The following is a 19456-nucleotide window of genomic DNA, read 5'->3' as shown; positions in this document are numbered from 1 at the left end:
GACATCGAAATATACACTATGTGACAAATATATTGGGACATGTGACCATTACACCAGTATTGATATTGCATTCTAAATACATAAAATTAATATTGGGCTCATTCCCCTTTGAAGCCATAACAGCTTCCACTCTTCTTGGAAGACTTTCCACAATATTTCGAAGTGTTTCTGTGGGAATTTTTGGCCATTCATCCCCTAGGGCTTTTGTGAGGGCAGGCACTGATTTTTGACGAGTAGACTTGGCTTAGAAGGTATAGATCAAGGCTCTGTGCAGGACCATCCAATTATGTCTTTATGGACCTTGCATTGTGCACTGGGGCACAGTCATGCTGGAATAAAAAAGGGTGTTCCCCAAACTGTTCCCAAAATGATGGACGCATAACATGGTCCAAAATGTCTTGGAATCTCTTCACTGGGTGTAACCCCTGAAAATGCCCCCATGCCATTTTTTATCCTCCACCAAACTTTACAGCTACAGTCAGGCAGGTAACATTCTCCTGGTATCTGCAAAAGCCTGCTTCTCCTGTCAGAGAAGCATGATTCGTCACTCCATAGAACACATTTCCACTGCTCCAGAGTCCAGGAGTGGCATGCTTTACATCACTCCATCTAATGCTTGGCATTCCTTTTGGTGATTTGAAGCTTCCATGCAGCTGCTTGGCCATGAAAACTCATTCAAGTGACTTTTACACACCAGACATGCACCTCAACATTCAGTAACCCCTCTTTGTGACGTCACATGATCTTCTGCTTGGAAGCTTTTATAACATACAGTCTCGCTGCATGGTTAGTGTATAGCAAAACCATGGTTAATTTGTAGTTACCATGGTTATCTAGTAACCCTATTTATTTATTTATTTTATAGTAAAACCATGATTATTTTTCATAAGGCTTCTACCTTTAGGGAAATAAGGGGGGAAGTGGTTAGGTTAATAACCGTCCCATTTTAAATCAGTTGAATCAGTATATTTATACAAAGAGCCAATATTATGTTTCAATTGTTGTCTGTTTTAAGACCATGCATTTTCAATTAACGCATTTTGTCAAGCTAAACTAGGTGCTTATGGAGTAATAGGAACTGCTGGCTGTCTTTCATTGCGCGTGTCAGAGCAAAGAGCGCGAATGTAATGTTAATCAGAGAAAGAAAGGGTTTAAAATATATATATATATATTATTGAGATTTTCAGACGGACCTCAGAGAACGTAGAAATAGCGCTGCGACAGGATTTCAGAGATAGAAAAAGAGAGGGAGGGTGCGTGCGCGCGTGCCGTGTGTGTGTGTGTGTGTGAGAGAGAGAAAGGATGACAGAGAGAGCAGAGAAAACAGCAGCACGAAACGGGACAGTGTACTCTTATTTGAGCTAAGTCAATTAAATAATGGATTTTTTACTTTCAGGTGGTGATAATATTATTCAAAGCTTTCTGTGTCTTTATAAGTAAATTGTGTTTTCATCTACCGTTGGAGTCTCATGCAACTAGCTATGCATTATCCGTAACCATACATCCTACGCTGAGCCGGAAAAGACGCAACGCAAATTATGCAAAGCATAAGCTAAGTGACCGACTTAAAAGTAAAAGTTATTTTGGATACTCGGCTTGAAACGGACTGGTGACTTTGACTGGAAGTCTCCTGCGTGATGAAATGATGAAACCTGCAACTTCAGCTTGGTAAGTTTTTGAAATACTTGACGATATCTTGCTTAGTCACTTGGTCACTGGTGGGTACTCAGAATACCTCTCGTTTCATTTCTGAATGTTGAAAACATGAATGCGTGTCAGCTGGTCAGTTAAAACGAAACTGTTTAGTAGCCTACGTTAATGTTGTTAACAAAAACTATCACACTATAGAAAGCTTGTTGTTTTAGGTTAAAAGCTTAATATGTATGAATTATGTTTGTTTCCTCTCTGTCCTGAACCCTGTTAAAAATAGCTGTGTTCTGGAACGTTTGCTGGTTTCTAGCTGGTGCAATGGCCATTAGTTAGTCCGTGCTGTTTTTTTTTTTTTTTTTTTTTTTTTGATGGTGTAAGATTGTCTGTGATCTTGCTACCAGGTAGAAACAGGTATCATGTTTCAACACACACACACACACACACACACACACACATACACACAAATAGCTCTTAAGCTGGAATTTCAAGTAGAAAGGTGCTCTGGTATCATGTAATCAGTTAATATCATAATTTATATTAAGATACTACAAACCTGAGGCAAACAGCAGGTAGAAAACATCAGTATGAGAAACTCATATTGCACCATCGATAAGACACAGCCAGACCGGTTTGTTGGTTTAATATTGTGTGTGCAGGTTTAATTTTAGGCTAGCTTAAAGTGTTTTTTTTTTCCGAACTCATAGCACAGAGTCAAATCATGTTTCTTTTCCTGGTTTCTTCCTAACACCCCCACCACATTCTTTAAATGAAGAAAGTCCACTGTGGTGTTAATTAACAGCCTTAATTACCCTTGAGGTGTGATGCTCAATCCATCAAGCTGAGTTTTTGAATGTCTGTGTGGAGCATCACAACTGACATGAATGACCACTGTTAAAGGTCATGGTCATGATCAGAGTGGATGATTGTTTGAGTTTTACAGTCTATCAGCATGTTTAAACTCTCAGCAGTGGTGTGATAATATATAAAGGGCAGACCACTGGTCACTGTAGCTCGTGGAACAGCAACTTCATTCAATCACATATGCGTAATTGCTTATTTCTCCTCTTTCACTTTTTTGCCTTTCTCTCGCTTCTTTCCTCCGGATTTGTCACCCTCTCTTGTCTGACTCTCATGCCAACACACCACATGCACAGCACAACTGCAGTGTGTGAGATGGACAGATAGCTGGTGTGAAAGGGGAGCATATGTGTTGGCTCTTTGGAAGCTCATGTGAATCGTCAGCAGAAAGCTGTGACCTCTCCAAGAAAATCCTCTGTCCAAACCTGCCCGAATGACCAGATCTGATGTATAAATATGAAAAATAATTGCATATAAGCATTCTGAAACATGATGCTTTGTAAGCCTAATCCAAATACAGAGAAGTGTTGTGGTGTCGTTAAAAGCATATTTTTAACCTTTATAATTACCACAATGCCGAGTCAAATTCATTTTTGTGTTGCAAAGGTTTTGGATGTGGGAGGAATATATTCTTCTCTGATCTTTTGAGATTTACCATGTTTGTGTGTCAAAACAATTTGAAGTTTGAAATGTAAACTCATTTCAGCTTTAATTTAGAAATGTTTTTCGATAGAAACTCACTGTTTAACCTTCAAACCTGGTTATATTTTATATTAATACATCTTTTAGTTTATTTATTAAGTCGTTTTCCTCTTGCATGCCATTGGTATCCATATTTTAGGGGATTTCAGGTTTTACTGTCCTTGTAGTGACATTTGGTCTTCACAAAGAGGGTTAAACCTGACTCCTCCTCACCTATATGTTCCATATATAGTATTCTCTAAGGATGGCTGTCCATCTCCAGCTATATGAAATCAATGAAAGGGATAAATTATACTGAGATTAAAGGTATAAAGCAGAAGATTGGGGAAGGGAGGAGAGCACCTGGCACTTTTCTTTGCTCAAAACACGAGTCTGTGTCTCTCAGTATCAGCTCACAAGCAGTGGAATTTTGCATTTGTGTAACCCTGGCAACATCTCTGGAGAATCAAAGCAATCCAGTTCTTCAATTTAGGAGATAACTAGTCATGGCAGGTAGATGGGGATTTTATATACATGGATTCATTTCATACTCATTATGGTTTATAGTTATGTTTTTTGGGTTTTATACAAGCATCATTACTGATTTTAGGTGATTGTATATTTTATAATTTGCCTTACACAGTTTTATACACATAGAATTTATTTTGCTATAAGATAACACTTCAAATGTCTAAATGGATGTGCATTCATTTATGCACCAATACCATTCAGAATAAAGGGATGGGACTTCAGAATAGGACTGTTAGGTGTCAGTGTGTGTGAAAACACATGTCATGTCATTTTCTTTCCAATTCCATGTATGTAAGACTGCGAAACAGACTTGGCATGAAGAAGGTATTGGGATATTCACTGGTCTCCAGTGCCACACTGAACCCATCCTGGATTTGGTATAGAGGAGTTGAGCTTCTCTTCAACCTGTAAATGAACAAAACACACTGCAGCAATTCAAATTTAGAGGAAGCATATATGCATGTATATGTATTTAGCTGTTTTTTATTTAGGAGATAATTTCAATTTATTTAGTCAGTTTAGACAGGGATGATCAGTGTAGCTAGATGTCTTGTACCAAATTTGACATGCAAATAAATCTTTATATATCATTTTATTTACATATGAGATTTGCATATATGCTACCAAACTTCTGACTAAACTGGCTATGTGTTTTTGTTGAATCTTATTTGCATGTCAAGTCAAGTCAAGTCACCTTTATTTATATAGCGCTTTAAACAAAATACATTGCGTCAAAGCAACTGAACAACATTCATTAGGAAAACAGTGTGTCAATAATGCAAAATGAGGCATGTATTTATATTAAACATATATAGACTGTAATAGACTGGGTATGAAATATCCTAGACATTGAGCAGGAAACAAGAAGTACGTTTTATGCATCTGTATTTTCAGCATGTAGGAAAAAAAAAATTTGTCTGAATATTTTTTTTTTTTTAATTGTAATTCATCAACAGTATAACTCAAAGCTTTTGTGTCTTAGTCAAGGTAATTGTGGAGTCCTACGTATTAAAGTAAAAAAAAAAAAAAAAAATTCCTCGCTTAATGCTATTGAGATCATTTTAATCTGTGCTTTTCTGAAGGAAGGATGTACTGACAAGGCATACACAATATTCCCTTACAATATTTGTCAGATGAAACAGGTGACATAGTTTGGAATATTTCTATTTCTCATTTGCCTTACAGCTGTAACTTTTTTTTTAAAATATAACCTTTAAAGAACCCTTATTTCTAAACTTCACCTTCTGCTCTACAGAACTCTCTCATGTTTGTGTATATGCTTTTTTTCTCTCCCTGTCATCCCTATTTTATAATTGTTTTTCCCCAGTGTGTGAGTTCATTACTCTGTAATGGATGATTACATAATATCTATAACTACCTCCAGATCATTAGCATTTACTGCCTCTTGGTTCTATTTCTCTCCAGTCATTACAGTCAATTTCTACCCATGAGCCAAATATGGCTCAACATTTTTTTTTTAAAGACTGTCTTGACAGCTTTGCTTAGTTGATGTGTTCTGCTGAAGTTACTATCTATTTCTACATCTTGCAATAATGTGATATTTACTACCAGTTTTGATTATTTTTGACTGAATTTATATTCCTGATAATTAAAAAAAAAAAACCTGAAGGTTTCCAATTTTTTATGCATTTGTAGTTGCTTTAATAGTTAACTTTGTTCAAAAAGTGTGACACAGCAATTAAGTTAAGTTAATTAAGTTTATCAAATGTATTTGTTTATTTTGGAACAGTTATTATTTTGTTTATTTTTTGGTGTTCCACAGATACTTAAAGATCAACTCATTGGCCAAAGACAGTCTGTGAATCATGTGTGCAGTGCGGCTCTTGTAAGGTGACTCCTGATGGTTTATCTCAGTCTTCTATTGTGCTTTCAACACAGTCATCGCTTTCTAATCATTACAAACAATCTCTGTATTTTCTTGAACTCACACACAGGCATGTTCGCACACACACATGATGACGTGTTAGGCATGAATGATTGTCCCACTTTACTGTTCACTTACAAAATTAAATATATAACACCTCTGATGTAGCAAGGACTTCTTCTCTCTTTCAACACATCTGATGCAACTTCAAAATGCTATGCGTAAGCTCGATATCTTTGAGCTAAATATGTATGTGTGTGTGTGTGTGTGTGTGTGTGTTATAGACAAAGTTTGGTGTTAAAGAAAAAATCATTACCCTTTAAAAGGTTCTGTCCATCACTCCCTTGCAGGTTAGAAATAATAGGCCATCTTGGTGGAGATTGGAGAAGCAGCTAAAAGGATTTTTTTTTCTTTCACTGAGGGTCAGATTGTTATATACACCAGAAGTTAGCCTTAAGGAGAAAATCCCACAGCATCACCTTGAGCTGTTCATGTTTGGAACAAGTCTTGACCTTAATAAGTGGCTTAATTTAAACTCAGGTCAAGTCCAGCTGAATTCATTTTTTTAAAAAAAGACAGGTGATCTTGTTATCTGATTCAGCAGGTTCAGGTTCAGTGCCAGCCAAGCTCTCAGCAGAGATGATTGAATGCTGTTCTTCTGAGCTATTAAAAATTCATCACTTCCCAGGTTCCACCATGTCACTGCAGTCTTTGTGTTCTGTGGAGCCTGACGTGATGGAGGAACTCAACGTGTTCATCAAGCATTCCGAGGTGTCTCTGTTTCAAAGCTCCTTGGCTAAAACATGTTTTCCATTATTTTTGAAATGTTGACTCTCAGAGAAGTGAGGGGTTGTTTTTCTCTACATGTGCTTTGAAGATTGTAACATGACTTCGAAACATGCTTCAAAGAAAGAAGCGCTATGAGTTCATTTGACAAGGACAGTCAGCCTTACCTTGTTAAGATCTTTATTTCCTTAACTGCAGATGGTACAGATTACCTCTTCACCTTATGTGCTTAGCTTGGTCCACAGTTTCGTGATTCAGAGTTTCGGTGCTTGGGAGGAGAACAATCCAGAGAGGCTTAAATAAATAGTTAATCCAAAATATGGTAAAAAAAAAAAAACTAATTTACTCACCAACCATGTCATTGCAAGCCCGACTTTTTTCAGAAATCACAAATTGGCTGAAATTAGGTGAAAAATGCACTAATGGCTGTCAAGTAAGGATGCATGATATATATCTGTACCATATCGGTTATTAGCATTTTTTCAGAATTACCTATTTTTACCATTTACCATTTATACCGGTAATAAAACTGATTGGACATTAGGTGGTTTTTAACCATTTATATTGGTGCATTCCTTCTGTCAATCTCCACACGACACCATGAAAGCATTCCATTTGAGTTGTGCATTAATCCAAATATTCTGAAGGCATTTACCATTGCAAAATATGGTGCCATTGATTTATTGACAATGTCAATCAGTCCTGACATGACAGATATACGGCAGATTATTGTAAATAATGACCTAAATTTCAGCATGTTCCTCACACAAATCTGTTGCATGGCTTGAAAAGAACTTGAAGTCTGTAAATAAGTCATACAGGTTTGGAACAACATGAAGGTGAGTACATGATGACAGGTTAACTGTTTCTTTAACATTTTCAACTCTGCTTCAAAACGTCTTCAGATATTTTTTGATTGAAATGGTGAAGACTTATCTGCTAGAGCTATTTTAGGAGTGCTAACTGTTTAGCATGGAAGTTCTGCAATGTAATTCAGTCAGAGGTTTACATGATTAGTGAAGGTTTAAGAAGGCAACAGATGATAATCTCATGAACACTGTGAGGCTTAGGGTCTTTTGCGGCTTAGCTGGTTTAACACTGATGAGATGCCAAACTACATTTTAAAGCATTGCAGCACTAGAATCTTTGCTTTTTAAAATTTTCCCCCCACTTGCTTTTGGACCTTTGTTGGCTTCTATGGAGTTGTAGAGACACTGATTAAACAGCCGATGAGAGTCGACAAACATATTCTGTTTACATCGCAAGATTGAGGATGTTCCATGAACAGATCAAAGCAGAGTTTGTATCTGACACATTTATTTTAACTATAAAAGAAAATGTCTTTTATTATTTGATGAACACTATTCAGTCTCTGTACTGAGCACAATCATTCCATTTGTAAAATCGAATTTGCTTTGACTGTAGATAATTGCTAGGTTTTCTATAGATCACTCTTAGGACAACCATTAAATCGCAACCATTTAATGAGTTAAATCAGCCTTAGGCTACATTGATATTGATTGTTCCCAGATACATTGATCAACGCAAATGAACAAGTGTGTTAAGACTCTTCTGTTTATAGATATTCACAGACCTTGCATGTCACTCTGACGATATTTGACCTGTGATCATAAAGCTCTTGAATCTATAATTCAAATGCAGCGCACGTTGCCCCGAGTACCGAATCCCATGTTTCAAACTCAAGCCACACTCTTCACCTGGTCTTCAATATTTAATTCAGAAAAGCAAACAGCTGTCCTGCCTCAACAAAACATCTTCACACTTATCATTCTTGGCCTCTGTTAACGGCCGGGCTCATAAAGGTCTGATGAATCTCATCTACAGGACATTCACGCCGAGAGTGAAAAGGTTGAAGGGGCAAGAAAATATATTTGCAGGGCTGAGCACTTATTTGATTGGAAAGACCACTAGGATGTGATAACACTCGAGAAGAAGCGCTGTTTTCTTAAGAAAGAGTTCTATATCAGTTCAATCGGTTGTTATCTACCAGATGCTTTTCAACCCAATGTGACCTACAGTGCAGTAATTATAGCTCCAGTCCTCAGGAGCAATCTAGGGTTCACAGCCTACATTATAAGAAATAAAACCGCTCTATGTAAAAGAGAAGAGAAACCGATCAGATAACTCATTACATCATGCATTTATTGGTTTTTCTCTAAAACTCTATTTGAATAAACTTATATGACCATATACCTTACTGCTGAATAAAAGTTTACCCTGGACCTTAGAAACTCAATAGGACTGCAGAGAGCTCTACAAATTGAGGTCACTGCTTTCAAGCCGATATTGAACTGGTCCTTGGAGCTTGCTAGAATCGTAATTCTTCAGTGAAGACAACTAGAACTGAAAAATCAATTTGACTTGCTCCATACACAAATGCAGAGATGCACTGAGCTGTTTGACTGTAGTCTCTGTGCTTGTGTGTCAATTACAATCCCAGACCGCAACTTGATTGCTGCTGTCTGTTTTTGATTTGGTGTTTTTCCCTACAGTATATTCATTTCCTTACAGGGATCCACAGTAATGCTTTTTTTTCCACTGGAAGTTCTGATATGCACTTGCCCGGCCAATATTTTCAGTTAGATTTAAGGTGATTTAAATTATTGATCAAACAATGATTTTGGTTTAGCAAAAATGTATGTGTCAGAAAAAGAAAAAACATTCTGTTGGTGATTAAAATTTGTACTTGCCCAGTAAATATTTTCAATTATAATTTTTTTTATTATTTAGCAACAATTTATGTGTCGAAAAAAATATTTACATTTTCAACATTACGCTTAGTCAGGCTGTTGTCCCCACATGCTTCAAAGCTACCACCATCATTCCAGTCCCAAAGAAAGCCGTCTCCATCCTACTTCAATGACTACCATCCAGTTGCACTTACTCCTATTCTCATGAAGTGCTTTGAATGGCTAGTCATGCTCCATATCAAGTCTGCCCCCAACCAACACCCGGACTATTTTCAGTTTGCATATCGATCCAACTGCACGACCAATGATGCCATCACCACTACCCTACACTCAGCACTCACACATCAAGACTCAAATGTCAGAATACTGTTCATAGACTTCAGTTCAGCATTCAGCACAATCATCTCTTTATAGCTCATTCACAAACTGGTCCAGCTGGGGCTCAACACTTCGTTGTGCAACTGGCTGTTGGACTTTCTGATTGGAAGACATCAGGCAGTATGGGTCAGCAGTAACACATCCATCACCATCACACTGAACACTGGGGCCCCCCAAGGATGTGTGCTGAGCCCCTTCCTCTTCACTCTGCTGACCCACAACTGCAAATGTCACACAACTCCAAACTCTTCATTAAGTTTTCGGATTATACAACTGTGATGAGAGAAACTACAGAGCAAGGGGAGCCGCCTGGCCAGGTGATGCAGTGACAACAATCTATCTCTGAATGTAGAGAAGACAAAGAAGATTGTTGTTGACTCTAGGTGCACACTAAACATGTTCCTCTGACCATCACTGGTGCGACTGTGTAGACAGTGAGCAACACCAAGTTTCTGGGTGTGCACATCACAGGAAAATTCTCCTTGACTGACAACTTCGCAACTCAGCAGCTATCTACTTCCTCCGCAAACTGAGAAGAGCCAGAGCCCCGGTCCCCATCTTGTGTACCTTGTGTAACACAATAGTAATCGTGTGCACGTTTTAGTACATTGAAGGAAAGAATTAGTAAATCGTGCACACAATTTATTTATTTTTTCTTCCATGTATATTACAGATAATTTTCTATATATAATGAAATTATTGTTGTAGTGACACTGGTGCAATATAGTATCCGAAATTCTCTTAATGTGTCCTGGTCCACCTTATTCCCCTTGTAACTTTAAGTCTCATAGTAACTCATGTGTCTTTTAAAACTGCAGTAGGTAACTTTTGTAAAAATATATTTTTTACATATTTGTTAAACCTGTCATTATGTCCTGACAGGAGAATATGAGACCAAAAAATCAAGCTCCTCTGGCTCCTCCCAGTGGTCCTATTGCCATTTGCAGAAAGTCATCTGCTCCCGGTAAAAAACAACCAATCAGAGCTGCGGTCCGTAACTTTGTTTGTGTTCGAAATGTAGAAAAGCGAGTACACCATGAAACCATTTTCCAAACCGTGTTTTTAGCTTTTCCTGAATCACTAGGGTGCACCTATAATAAGTGTTTATATTCTGACTATTTTAGATAACTTCTGGGGTACTGCGGCGGAGTAACCCAGTACCTTTGTGATTCTTCATAGACATAAACAGAGAGAAGTAGCTCCGGCTACAATGTTCTTCCGCAAGACGCAAGCAGTTCTGTTTATTAACCACTAGAGCGTCAAAAGTTACCGACTGCAGCTTTAATTCAAGTCTCCAGTTGTACGTATTTCTACATCGGTAGGCTTTTACACACATCAACACCCAGAATTATACCACTTGTCCACTCATTGCTGTTCAAAACTTCACAAAGTTCAGAGCCAAAGCCAAACACAACAACAAGGGCAAGAGTGGGAGGAGATGATGTTGAAAAGCAGAAATGGAGGAGGTCAAACGGTATCAAAGAGACATGTGAAGCCTGCCGGCATACTTTGCAGGTTTTTTTTGTTGTTGTTTTGTTTTATTTTTTTGGTGCAAATGTGACAGTTATCAGACCTGACAGGAGAGGAGAAAGGTCAGAGAATCTTTCAGTTGGGCCTGGGGTAGATTTTTATTACAATTTTTGACCTACTTGTTGGACATGGACATTTACATTTCAAATGTAAAATTATGTTCTGGGCAAAAGCTTTCATGCAAAAGCAACTAATATATATATATATATATATATATATATATATATATATATATATATATATATATATATATATATATATAAAAAGGAAGTGGCAGAAAGGAAGAAAAGACACGTGTCCTTGCAGAAGTGTGAAGATCTGACCTGATTATAACTTCTTGTAAGAAATGAAAAAGTATAGCACAGAAATACCTACTGACGAGTCTAGGACATACAGTCACCTTAGGGATACAGGACAAAATCACCTTGGACAACCATTTACCAATGTGCCACATTCAGACCACACACTTGCCTTTGCATTAAATAAATATAGACACCATTCAGCATCTAGGTTTGAATGTTTGGAATGTTCCCATACAAAATTATATAGTTTACATTATATATTACATTGTATAACATATATTTTTGGAGTAGATTTAGCAAGAATACTCTTTATTTTTCACATTAATTATTTAATGTATCATTAAATTAACTTTGCACCGCTTCCCAGCCCAACTCACCTCATTAAACTGACAATGACAGTCCCACAAGTATGCCCGCAACGGCTTGATCTTCAAAAAGAACACATTGTTTTTGATGTTTGCAAAGTGACTGAATGTATTAAGTCAATAAAGGACATCCCAAATACCATCAGATCACATGTGCCTCTACAGAGGGTAAAGAAACAACAGAAACTCCAGATGCAAATTCAAAAGCTTTAGTGCAACTTAAAATCTTGTTCGTACCTTCCAGAAGTGTATTACAACCTCCTACGGTTCCTAGTAGATCTGTTGCCCATCTGTAGATAACATGCCCACAAAAGGTGCTTCTTAATAGAAAATGTTTGAAATGGTGGTACTTACCTGGTGACTAATCCAGGGTGTTGGAAGAGGCACAATGATTTTTGTTAACTCTGGACCAGTGTTCCTCCTACACATCTGAGCTGCATCTAAGAAGAAGAAAACATTTATATATCTCCTCCATTAATCCATGTTGAGGAGATTTCAGGACTTCTGTTCTGCTCACTTACAGTATCAAAGCTAATATTGAGGTCATGGGTCTATTTAAGTCATTCAAATCGGACATAGATTTGTTATGAAGCTATCTCACGACCAATTTTTATCATATTTTACAAGGTGGCTAATTTGTATAAATTTGTACAACCTAATTTGTAATTTGTAATTTTTATTGATTTCTGTGAGGGGTATGTTTAGGGTTGGTCATTCCTGTGAATTCCTACAAATTTGTCACCTTGTAAAATACATATGACTTTTTACAAAATGTGAAAATTTGTACGTGTGAGGTTGTTCAAATTTGTACGAATTAGCCACCTCAAAAAATATGTACGAATTGGAAGGATCAGATAACGGCAAATTCAAATTTTAAATGGCAACAATTTTAATGGCAACTTCTAAATTTAAATGTTAAATGAATAATGGTTAAATATAAACAATTATACGGTGCGATTTGACATGAACCAAGAGAAATGAACTAACAGAAAACATTACCGTCTCCAGCCGCAAGAGGGCGCACAGGATGCGTTTGCAGTCCGCAACTCTGTACGTGAACGATCGCTGCACTGCTGCAGATGCACCGCTCCTGGAACGCACTGACGGACCGCAAATGCATGAACGCTGGAATCCGTTAACATGGGTAAAAAAAAAATAAGAAACGCATACGTACTGCAGACGAATTATGTGTGAAACAAGTGTAAGGTTGTATGCACCTTGTGCAATGTGGAATTCCTTTACAGCTTTCTCAAGCAGTTTGTGATGCATTTTGGAAACAGGAGATAAGGCCCTTTCTCAAAGACTTAACATTACTTTTAGTCATTATTTTATTTGGGTAGCACACATATTCTGAATGCCTTCGGCAGAATTCAAATGAGCCATTTTAATATATATATATATATTACTTCACAAGGAATGGACTGAGGCTGGCATCAAGAGCCACCACACAACTGGCTACAGTTGTCGTTTTCCTTTTGTTAAGCCACTCCTGAACACAGACAATGTGGCTAAATAGAAGAAGAACTGGACTGTTGCACAGTGGTCCAAAGTCCCCTTTTCAGATGAGAGCAAGTTTTGTATTTTTAATTTGGAAATAAGGTTGCTAGAGTCTGGAGGAAGGGGTTTTGTGAAATGCGAGGCAAAATCATCACAATTAAAAGAACCAAAGACTTTAACTACTTCAGTCTGTGTGCATTGAATTTATTTAATAAACGAGTTTCACAATTTGAGTTGAATTACTGAAAAAAAATAACTCTTCCACAACATTGTAATTTATTGAGATGCACCTGTATAAGGATACTCCACTCAAACACTCCACTGATGCACAACTCAAAAACATACAAGACTGACATCATTCAATAACATCCAGGTCTGCTCTGTTACCATGGCTGCTGTCTGTTTCATTTTATAACCACTGGCAGATAAATTGAGTGTAGAAAATAAATAAAAATAAACCCTCATCCCTGACCATTTTCCATTCTCAGAACAAACAATTCACTTACTCCATTAAGTAGCGCTATAACTGTATTTGTTCTGTGCTTTTTATTAGCATCACATGGGAAGATTTTAATATCGAACTTTTAGTTGGCATGTCATTGTACGTGCATGCATTGCAGAAGCTCTGCTTTCTTTATTTTTACAATTAAAGGGACAGTTCATCCAAAATTGAAAGTATCAACACAACTTCCTCACCCTTATGCTGTATGACATTATTTTGCAAAACAAAAATGATAATATTAACAGTGCTTCAACTGTTATACAGCGAAAGTCAGTGTGGTCCAAAACAACATTAGACCCTTTTGACTGTTCACCCTAACTTTATTAACAAAGATCCGAAACCATATAGAAAGAACAAAAAAAAATGCCAAGTTTAGTGCTGTAAAACTGTGGTTTGAACCTGAATTTTTTTTTTTTTTTTTGCTGCAATTCACACTTTTGCACATTATGTTTAAATTGACGTAAGCTTTTGGTTTATGTGTACATATCTTCATTATATTTTGACTTGTTTTTGGATCTATGCACTTGAAGGCTTTCACCCTTTAATTCTGGACACATGTTTGGTGCTATTCCATTTCCTCTTTTTGTTTGTGCCATCAAGTCAAACACACAAAAATCCAACCGGACAATTGACAAATATAAGCTGACAATTACAAAGTACAAAGGCATTTTACAAAGTTTTGTGCATTTGAGTGTATGTGAGGATTCGGTCAGTACTGGCAATAAATATGCAAGACACTTTTGTGTTGTCTGAGCATTTGTTAAGTCAACCTGCCAGTCTCAAAGTCTCCTTTCCTCTTGATATATTGACCTGGGTTTTTAATTTAGTTATTTTGACTGTCTTTCAGCAATTACACATAACCTAACAAAAGTAGGGAAAACGTTGGGCCAACATTTGGAGCATGGTAATACCCTCCGGTTGGCCTCATTAGCGTACAGCCTGTTGGATCTGCTGGTGTGGAGATAATCCGCTGTTGTTTCCTGCCGTCTCACATGAAGTATATGCTAATGATGACACTGTTTTACAGAGATACAAGCCACAACAACAGAACTACATTCTGTTCTTTAGTTTGTTGAGTTTAAATCCTCTTTAACATCTGAAACTCACATTTTGAAGTCTATGCCCAGTTCTCACATGCTGGCTGCATTTCATATTGTTTTACATTATAGTATAGAGTATCGTTTTAAAAGTTTGGGAACTGTTAGATTTTTTTAAAATAAAAGAATACTTTTATTCAGCAATGGTGCATTCAATTGACCTAAAGTGGCACTAAAGACATTTATAATATTACAAAAGATTTACATTTCAAATAAATGTTCAACTATCCTGTTCATCACCGAATGCTTTTTTATTTTAAATGTATTATTATAATTTTTTTTGTGCATTGTATTAACCTGCAGTTTTGTTGCTGAGATGTTCATCCTGGCTACTATAGGTACACCAACACCATTTAATAGAAAAGGTGTTGGGTCCTGTTGGGATGTATGACCTTTATGCTTTCAATTACGATTACGGAAATGGCATGTTTTATACATGAAGGACAGTGGACGTGTTTTCTTTACAGAATTTCAATTTCAAATCTGAATGCTTGGCCCTAAAAGCATCACACAGAATATAAATTGCACCACAATTATTATTATTATTTTTTTTTCCCCACTTAGCTTGACATATACGGAGACATGTCATGATTGACTTTTCTATAAATATTCAGATATGTATATTCCTATGTGTGTGAATCTAACTATGAAGAAAAGGAAATGTGAGTGTGTTCTGCAGCACACCGGAAACTGCTAATGTTTTAGTAAATATGCTGGCAGGTGATGAGACTGACGTGTGTGACCTGATGGCAGGAGAGTGAGCTCTACGGTTTGGTTTCTTTTTCACCAGGACAGAACCAGAATGCTTGCAGGTGTCATGGCACATTGTTAGTCAGACACAGGAACTCTGGAAGCTCCATGGTGACAGGTTTCCCCTCGAGGCTCTATAATACTCTAGATACTCATCAATCAAAGCTTGAGTCTGAAAAGCAGAGCCAAGAGTAAAGAAATATGTTAATGGAGGCAAAACTTACTACATACATTTGAAAAGATATCAGAAAAATAATGAATCAGATTTGTGAGCAAGTATCTTGATTTGTGCATGCACAATGGATGTCATTATGGTGAATTGATTTGTGCTCTCTCATGTAATTCAGAAAATAGTGTGTAGGTAGATTAAGAGCTCTGGAAACTGAAAAAGCTATTTACAGCTGCTATCTATTAGCTAACTATTCTGCACTAATGTAAATGAATAAATACAAACTAACAGTAAATCGTACATTGAGCTTCTGATTCACAACTAATCAAAACTGCCTTTTGATTTAGTTCTTCACTTCTTTCCCAGTTTGGTCATTTTCTAATTATACATGTATAATTTTATATGTATTATTTATTTTGAAATGAATAATTGTATATGTATTATTTAGAAATTATTTGTAAATATTATGTATTATATTTATAAATATAATTTAAACAATTTATACAGTTTTACATTTAGTTTAATTATATGTTATACAACAATAAATTCACTGTTAGAGACACCTTTGCGAGAAAATTTTGACATTCAAGAGTCATTCTGTATTATGCTCTCTGGCAATTTTGAGCAGTCACAACTTCTTATTATATTTCTTAAAGATTAACTGTTGTGTATGTAAAAATTAGGGGTCGAATGATTTGTGTTTTTCAGGTCTGATCCTGATACCGATAATTACAGATCAATTATGCCGACAACCGATATATCTGTCTAGTGTAAAGATTAAATGAATGTCAAAATTAAGAATAATAAGGGCTCTGAAAAAACTGTTTAAATGTTTTGTTTTGTTTTATCGGGAAACCAGTTTTAAAAATTAAGAAACAGATAACCATGCAAAGGCTTAATACTAGTGCCAATAATCGGATTGACCCCAAGTAATGACCAAAATCATAAAGTTTACTCTGACTTTCCCATTCTTCATTCTCTTTCTTTTTCTCTCTTCCAGATCTTCATTTGGATTGAATCCTTTCATCTGGACTAACACCTTCATGAGGACAATACTCAAAACAAGAACTTGTACAGCCTGGGGTGTTCTGCGAAACTGCAAAATCAGCTTTCTTTGAACCATTTGCAGCCATCAGTGGATCTACAGGAAATAAAGGAATATTCTGTCCCATTAGTTTGAAACTGCTAATTCTTTGCAGACCAACAGGAGAATAAATTAAAGTCTTCCAGCAGTTCATAAGAGCCGAAATAGAAGGATCTTCAGTTCTCATGATAGAATAAGAGACTATAAAGAAAATAATAAGCAGTGATTTAAGGGCTAAAGGAATATTTTTATAACTCAAATTCAAACGCAAAGGTTAAAAGCTTCCTCGTTTATTCTGTGGCATTTAACTTTCTGTGCACGTCAACGTACTGCTCAAAAAAACATTAGAAACAGTCACTGTATTTTTAGTCATGAATTACTGCTCACATTTATTAGCCATGACCTTCACAAAGGCAAAGCAAATCACTAATATCTGCAACTAACAAACTAAATGACTTTTTTACCCAAGATGTTTCCATGGATTAATTGATCCTTAATGCTAAGAATCATGCATAGATGATATGAAGTGCTGGTGAACCATGCAACATGGATCTGGTGAACAGCTCATATGAGTTCTTCCTCGTCAATGCCACAATCAGTCCCACAACACTGGAGCCCTGGGATGAAGCTACACTCCTCAGTCTTCAGATCTCCATCTCTGCCATGCTAGCCATCGTCACTTTGGCCACCGCTCTGTCCAACGCTTTTGTGATCGCCACCATTTTCCTCACACGCAAACTTCACACCCCTGCCAACTTCTTGATTGGCTCTCTCGCAGCGACAGACCTCCTGGTGTCCATTTTAGTCATGCCAATCAGCATTGTGTACACGGTCAGTAAGACTTGGACCCTTGGTCAGATTGTGTGTGATATCTGGCTATCATCTGACATAACGTTCTGTACGGCTTCCATTCTGCACCTGTGCGTTATCGCGCTTGACCGATACTGGGCCATTACTGATGCCCTGGAATACTCGAAGCGTCGCACCATGCGGCGAGCGGCACTGATGATCGCCGTAGTGTGGGTAATCTCGGTTTCCATCTCCTTGCCTCCTCTCTTCTGGCGGCAGGCAAAGGCCCACGAGGAGCTCACGGAGTGCATGGTCAACACCGACCAGATCTCCTACACGCTCTATTCCACATTCGGCGCGTTTTATGTTCCCACAGTCCTCTTGATGATTCTCTACGGGCGTATCTATGTGGCGGCTCGCTCCAGGATCTTCAAAACACCGGCGACCAGTGGAAAACGGTTCACCGCTGCTCAGCTCATCCAGAACTCGACGGGTTCTTCGCTCTGCTCCCTGAACTCCACTTCTAATCAGGAGGGACAGCTTCATCCTGGAGGAGGAGGAGGTGGTGGAGGTGGGGGAGGAGGATCTCCTCTTTTCACGAACAGTGTCAAAGTGAAGCTGGCTGATAGCGTGCTGGAAAGAAAGCGTCTTTGTGCCGCTCGGGAGAAGAAGGCCACCAAGACTCTTGGGATTATCCTGGGTGCGTTTATAGTGTGCTGGCTCCCATTCTTCGTGTTCACGCTGGTGATGGGGGTCTGTAAAGACTGCTGGTTTCATCCTGTACTCTTTGATGTGTTCACCTGGCTGGGGTACCTCAACTCGCTCATCAATCCAGTCATCTACACTGCCTTCAATGATGACTTCAAACAAGCCTTCCACAAACTCACCAAGTTTAAAAGATGCTACTGATGTTACACGCCTCCCATGTGCTTTGACAGATTCATGACTTAGGTCTAAGAGGGTTTCTGCAGAAAATATCTGAATCCTGTGAACATTCATCGTTCATCTGCTGTTGAGGACCCAACGTACCTTACCGTTCGTTTTTCAGTGAGCTCCTAAATGCACACGTAGTGTCTGGTCGATGTATATTACTGTTCTCATGAGACAGCTTGTAAAATATTGTGCCATATTGTTGATGCTTCCTCGTAGTTTATGAATGCATGCAAAGATTATGAATCCTTCGCTAGAGAGCAACATTCTACTGTCTCTGTAACTAATAGCTGTCTATAAACTGCCTTATTTACCAGAAACAGAATGATATTAATATCAAAGGCTATTTATTTAAAAAGAACACACATAAATAAAGGTTGTTGTTCCCAAAGGAACGAATATATGGGTCCCCTGAGGACAAAGCTGAAGTCCATGGACATTAGCATAGACTCCCGAAATAAAACTGTTCATTATAGAAGATTAAACGAAGCTTTAGGTTTTTGTATTTTTGAGTGACAGGACTTTGGTGTCAGTTTCCTCTTTAATTTTGATGTCAGAGTTTGAGGAGTTTTATGATCATGAAGATGAAAAACAGGCTTCGGGCTGCATGGCTCATTTCAGGACATGATGAAGCAGAAGGAGGGCATATAATGATCAAAAGTTCAAATTCTGGATGTACCTGATGAGAGAGAATGATGTGTTTTGACACAATGTGCCAGCTTTAGCTCATTTCTAGAAAAGAGTACTACTGAATGAGTTTTATGATGTTAAGGTCATTATTTCATCAAATATCACAATAACGCACCTCTGACTGCAGTGGTATATATGAATAATGGCATCCTGGAAATTTGTCAACTTTGCCCTCCCATCACTCTTTCTTATGATGAAGGTCAGCCATGTTGGTTCAGAAGGTTTTTTTTAATAAGAAAATACAGCAATAAGAGACCGTAACCCTGAGTAA

At 37.6% G+C, this 19456-nt stretch overlaps 1 protein-coding gene across 1 annotated transcript; it reads left to right on the top strand.

Moving 5' to 3' along the window:
* Positions 1–1303: 1303 nt before the first annotated feature.
* Positions 1304–19242, top strand: htr1d (5-hydroxytryptamine (serotonin) receptor 1D, G protein-coupled). The gene is made up of 2 exons (XM_026286287.1): positions 1304–1668; positions 16693–19242. The coding sequence occupies exon 2, from the start codon at positions 17323–17325 to the stop codon at positions 18472–18474; it is 1152 nt and encodes a 383-aa protein (XP_026142072.1). The 5' UTR covers positions 1304–1668; positions 16693–17322; the 3' UTR covers positions 18475–19242.
* The last annotated feature ends 214 nt before the right edge of the window (positions 19243–19456 follow it).

The sequence above is a fragment of the Carassius auratus genome, chromosome 17 (genome assembly GCF_003368295.1).
Source record: "Carassius auratus strain Wakin chromosome 17, ASM336829v1, whole genome shotgun sequence".
In the NCBI taxonomy this organism is placed as follows: Eukaryota; Metazoa; Chordata; class Actinopteri; order Cypriniformes; family Cyprinidae; genus Carassius; species Carassius auratus.
This window is presented reverse-complemented; position numbering and strand designations above follow the sequence as displayed.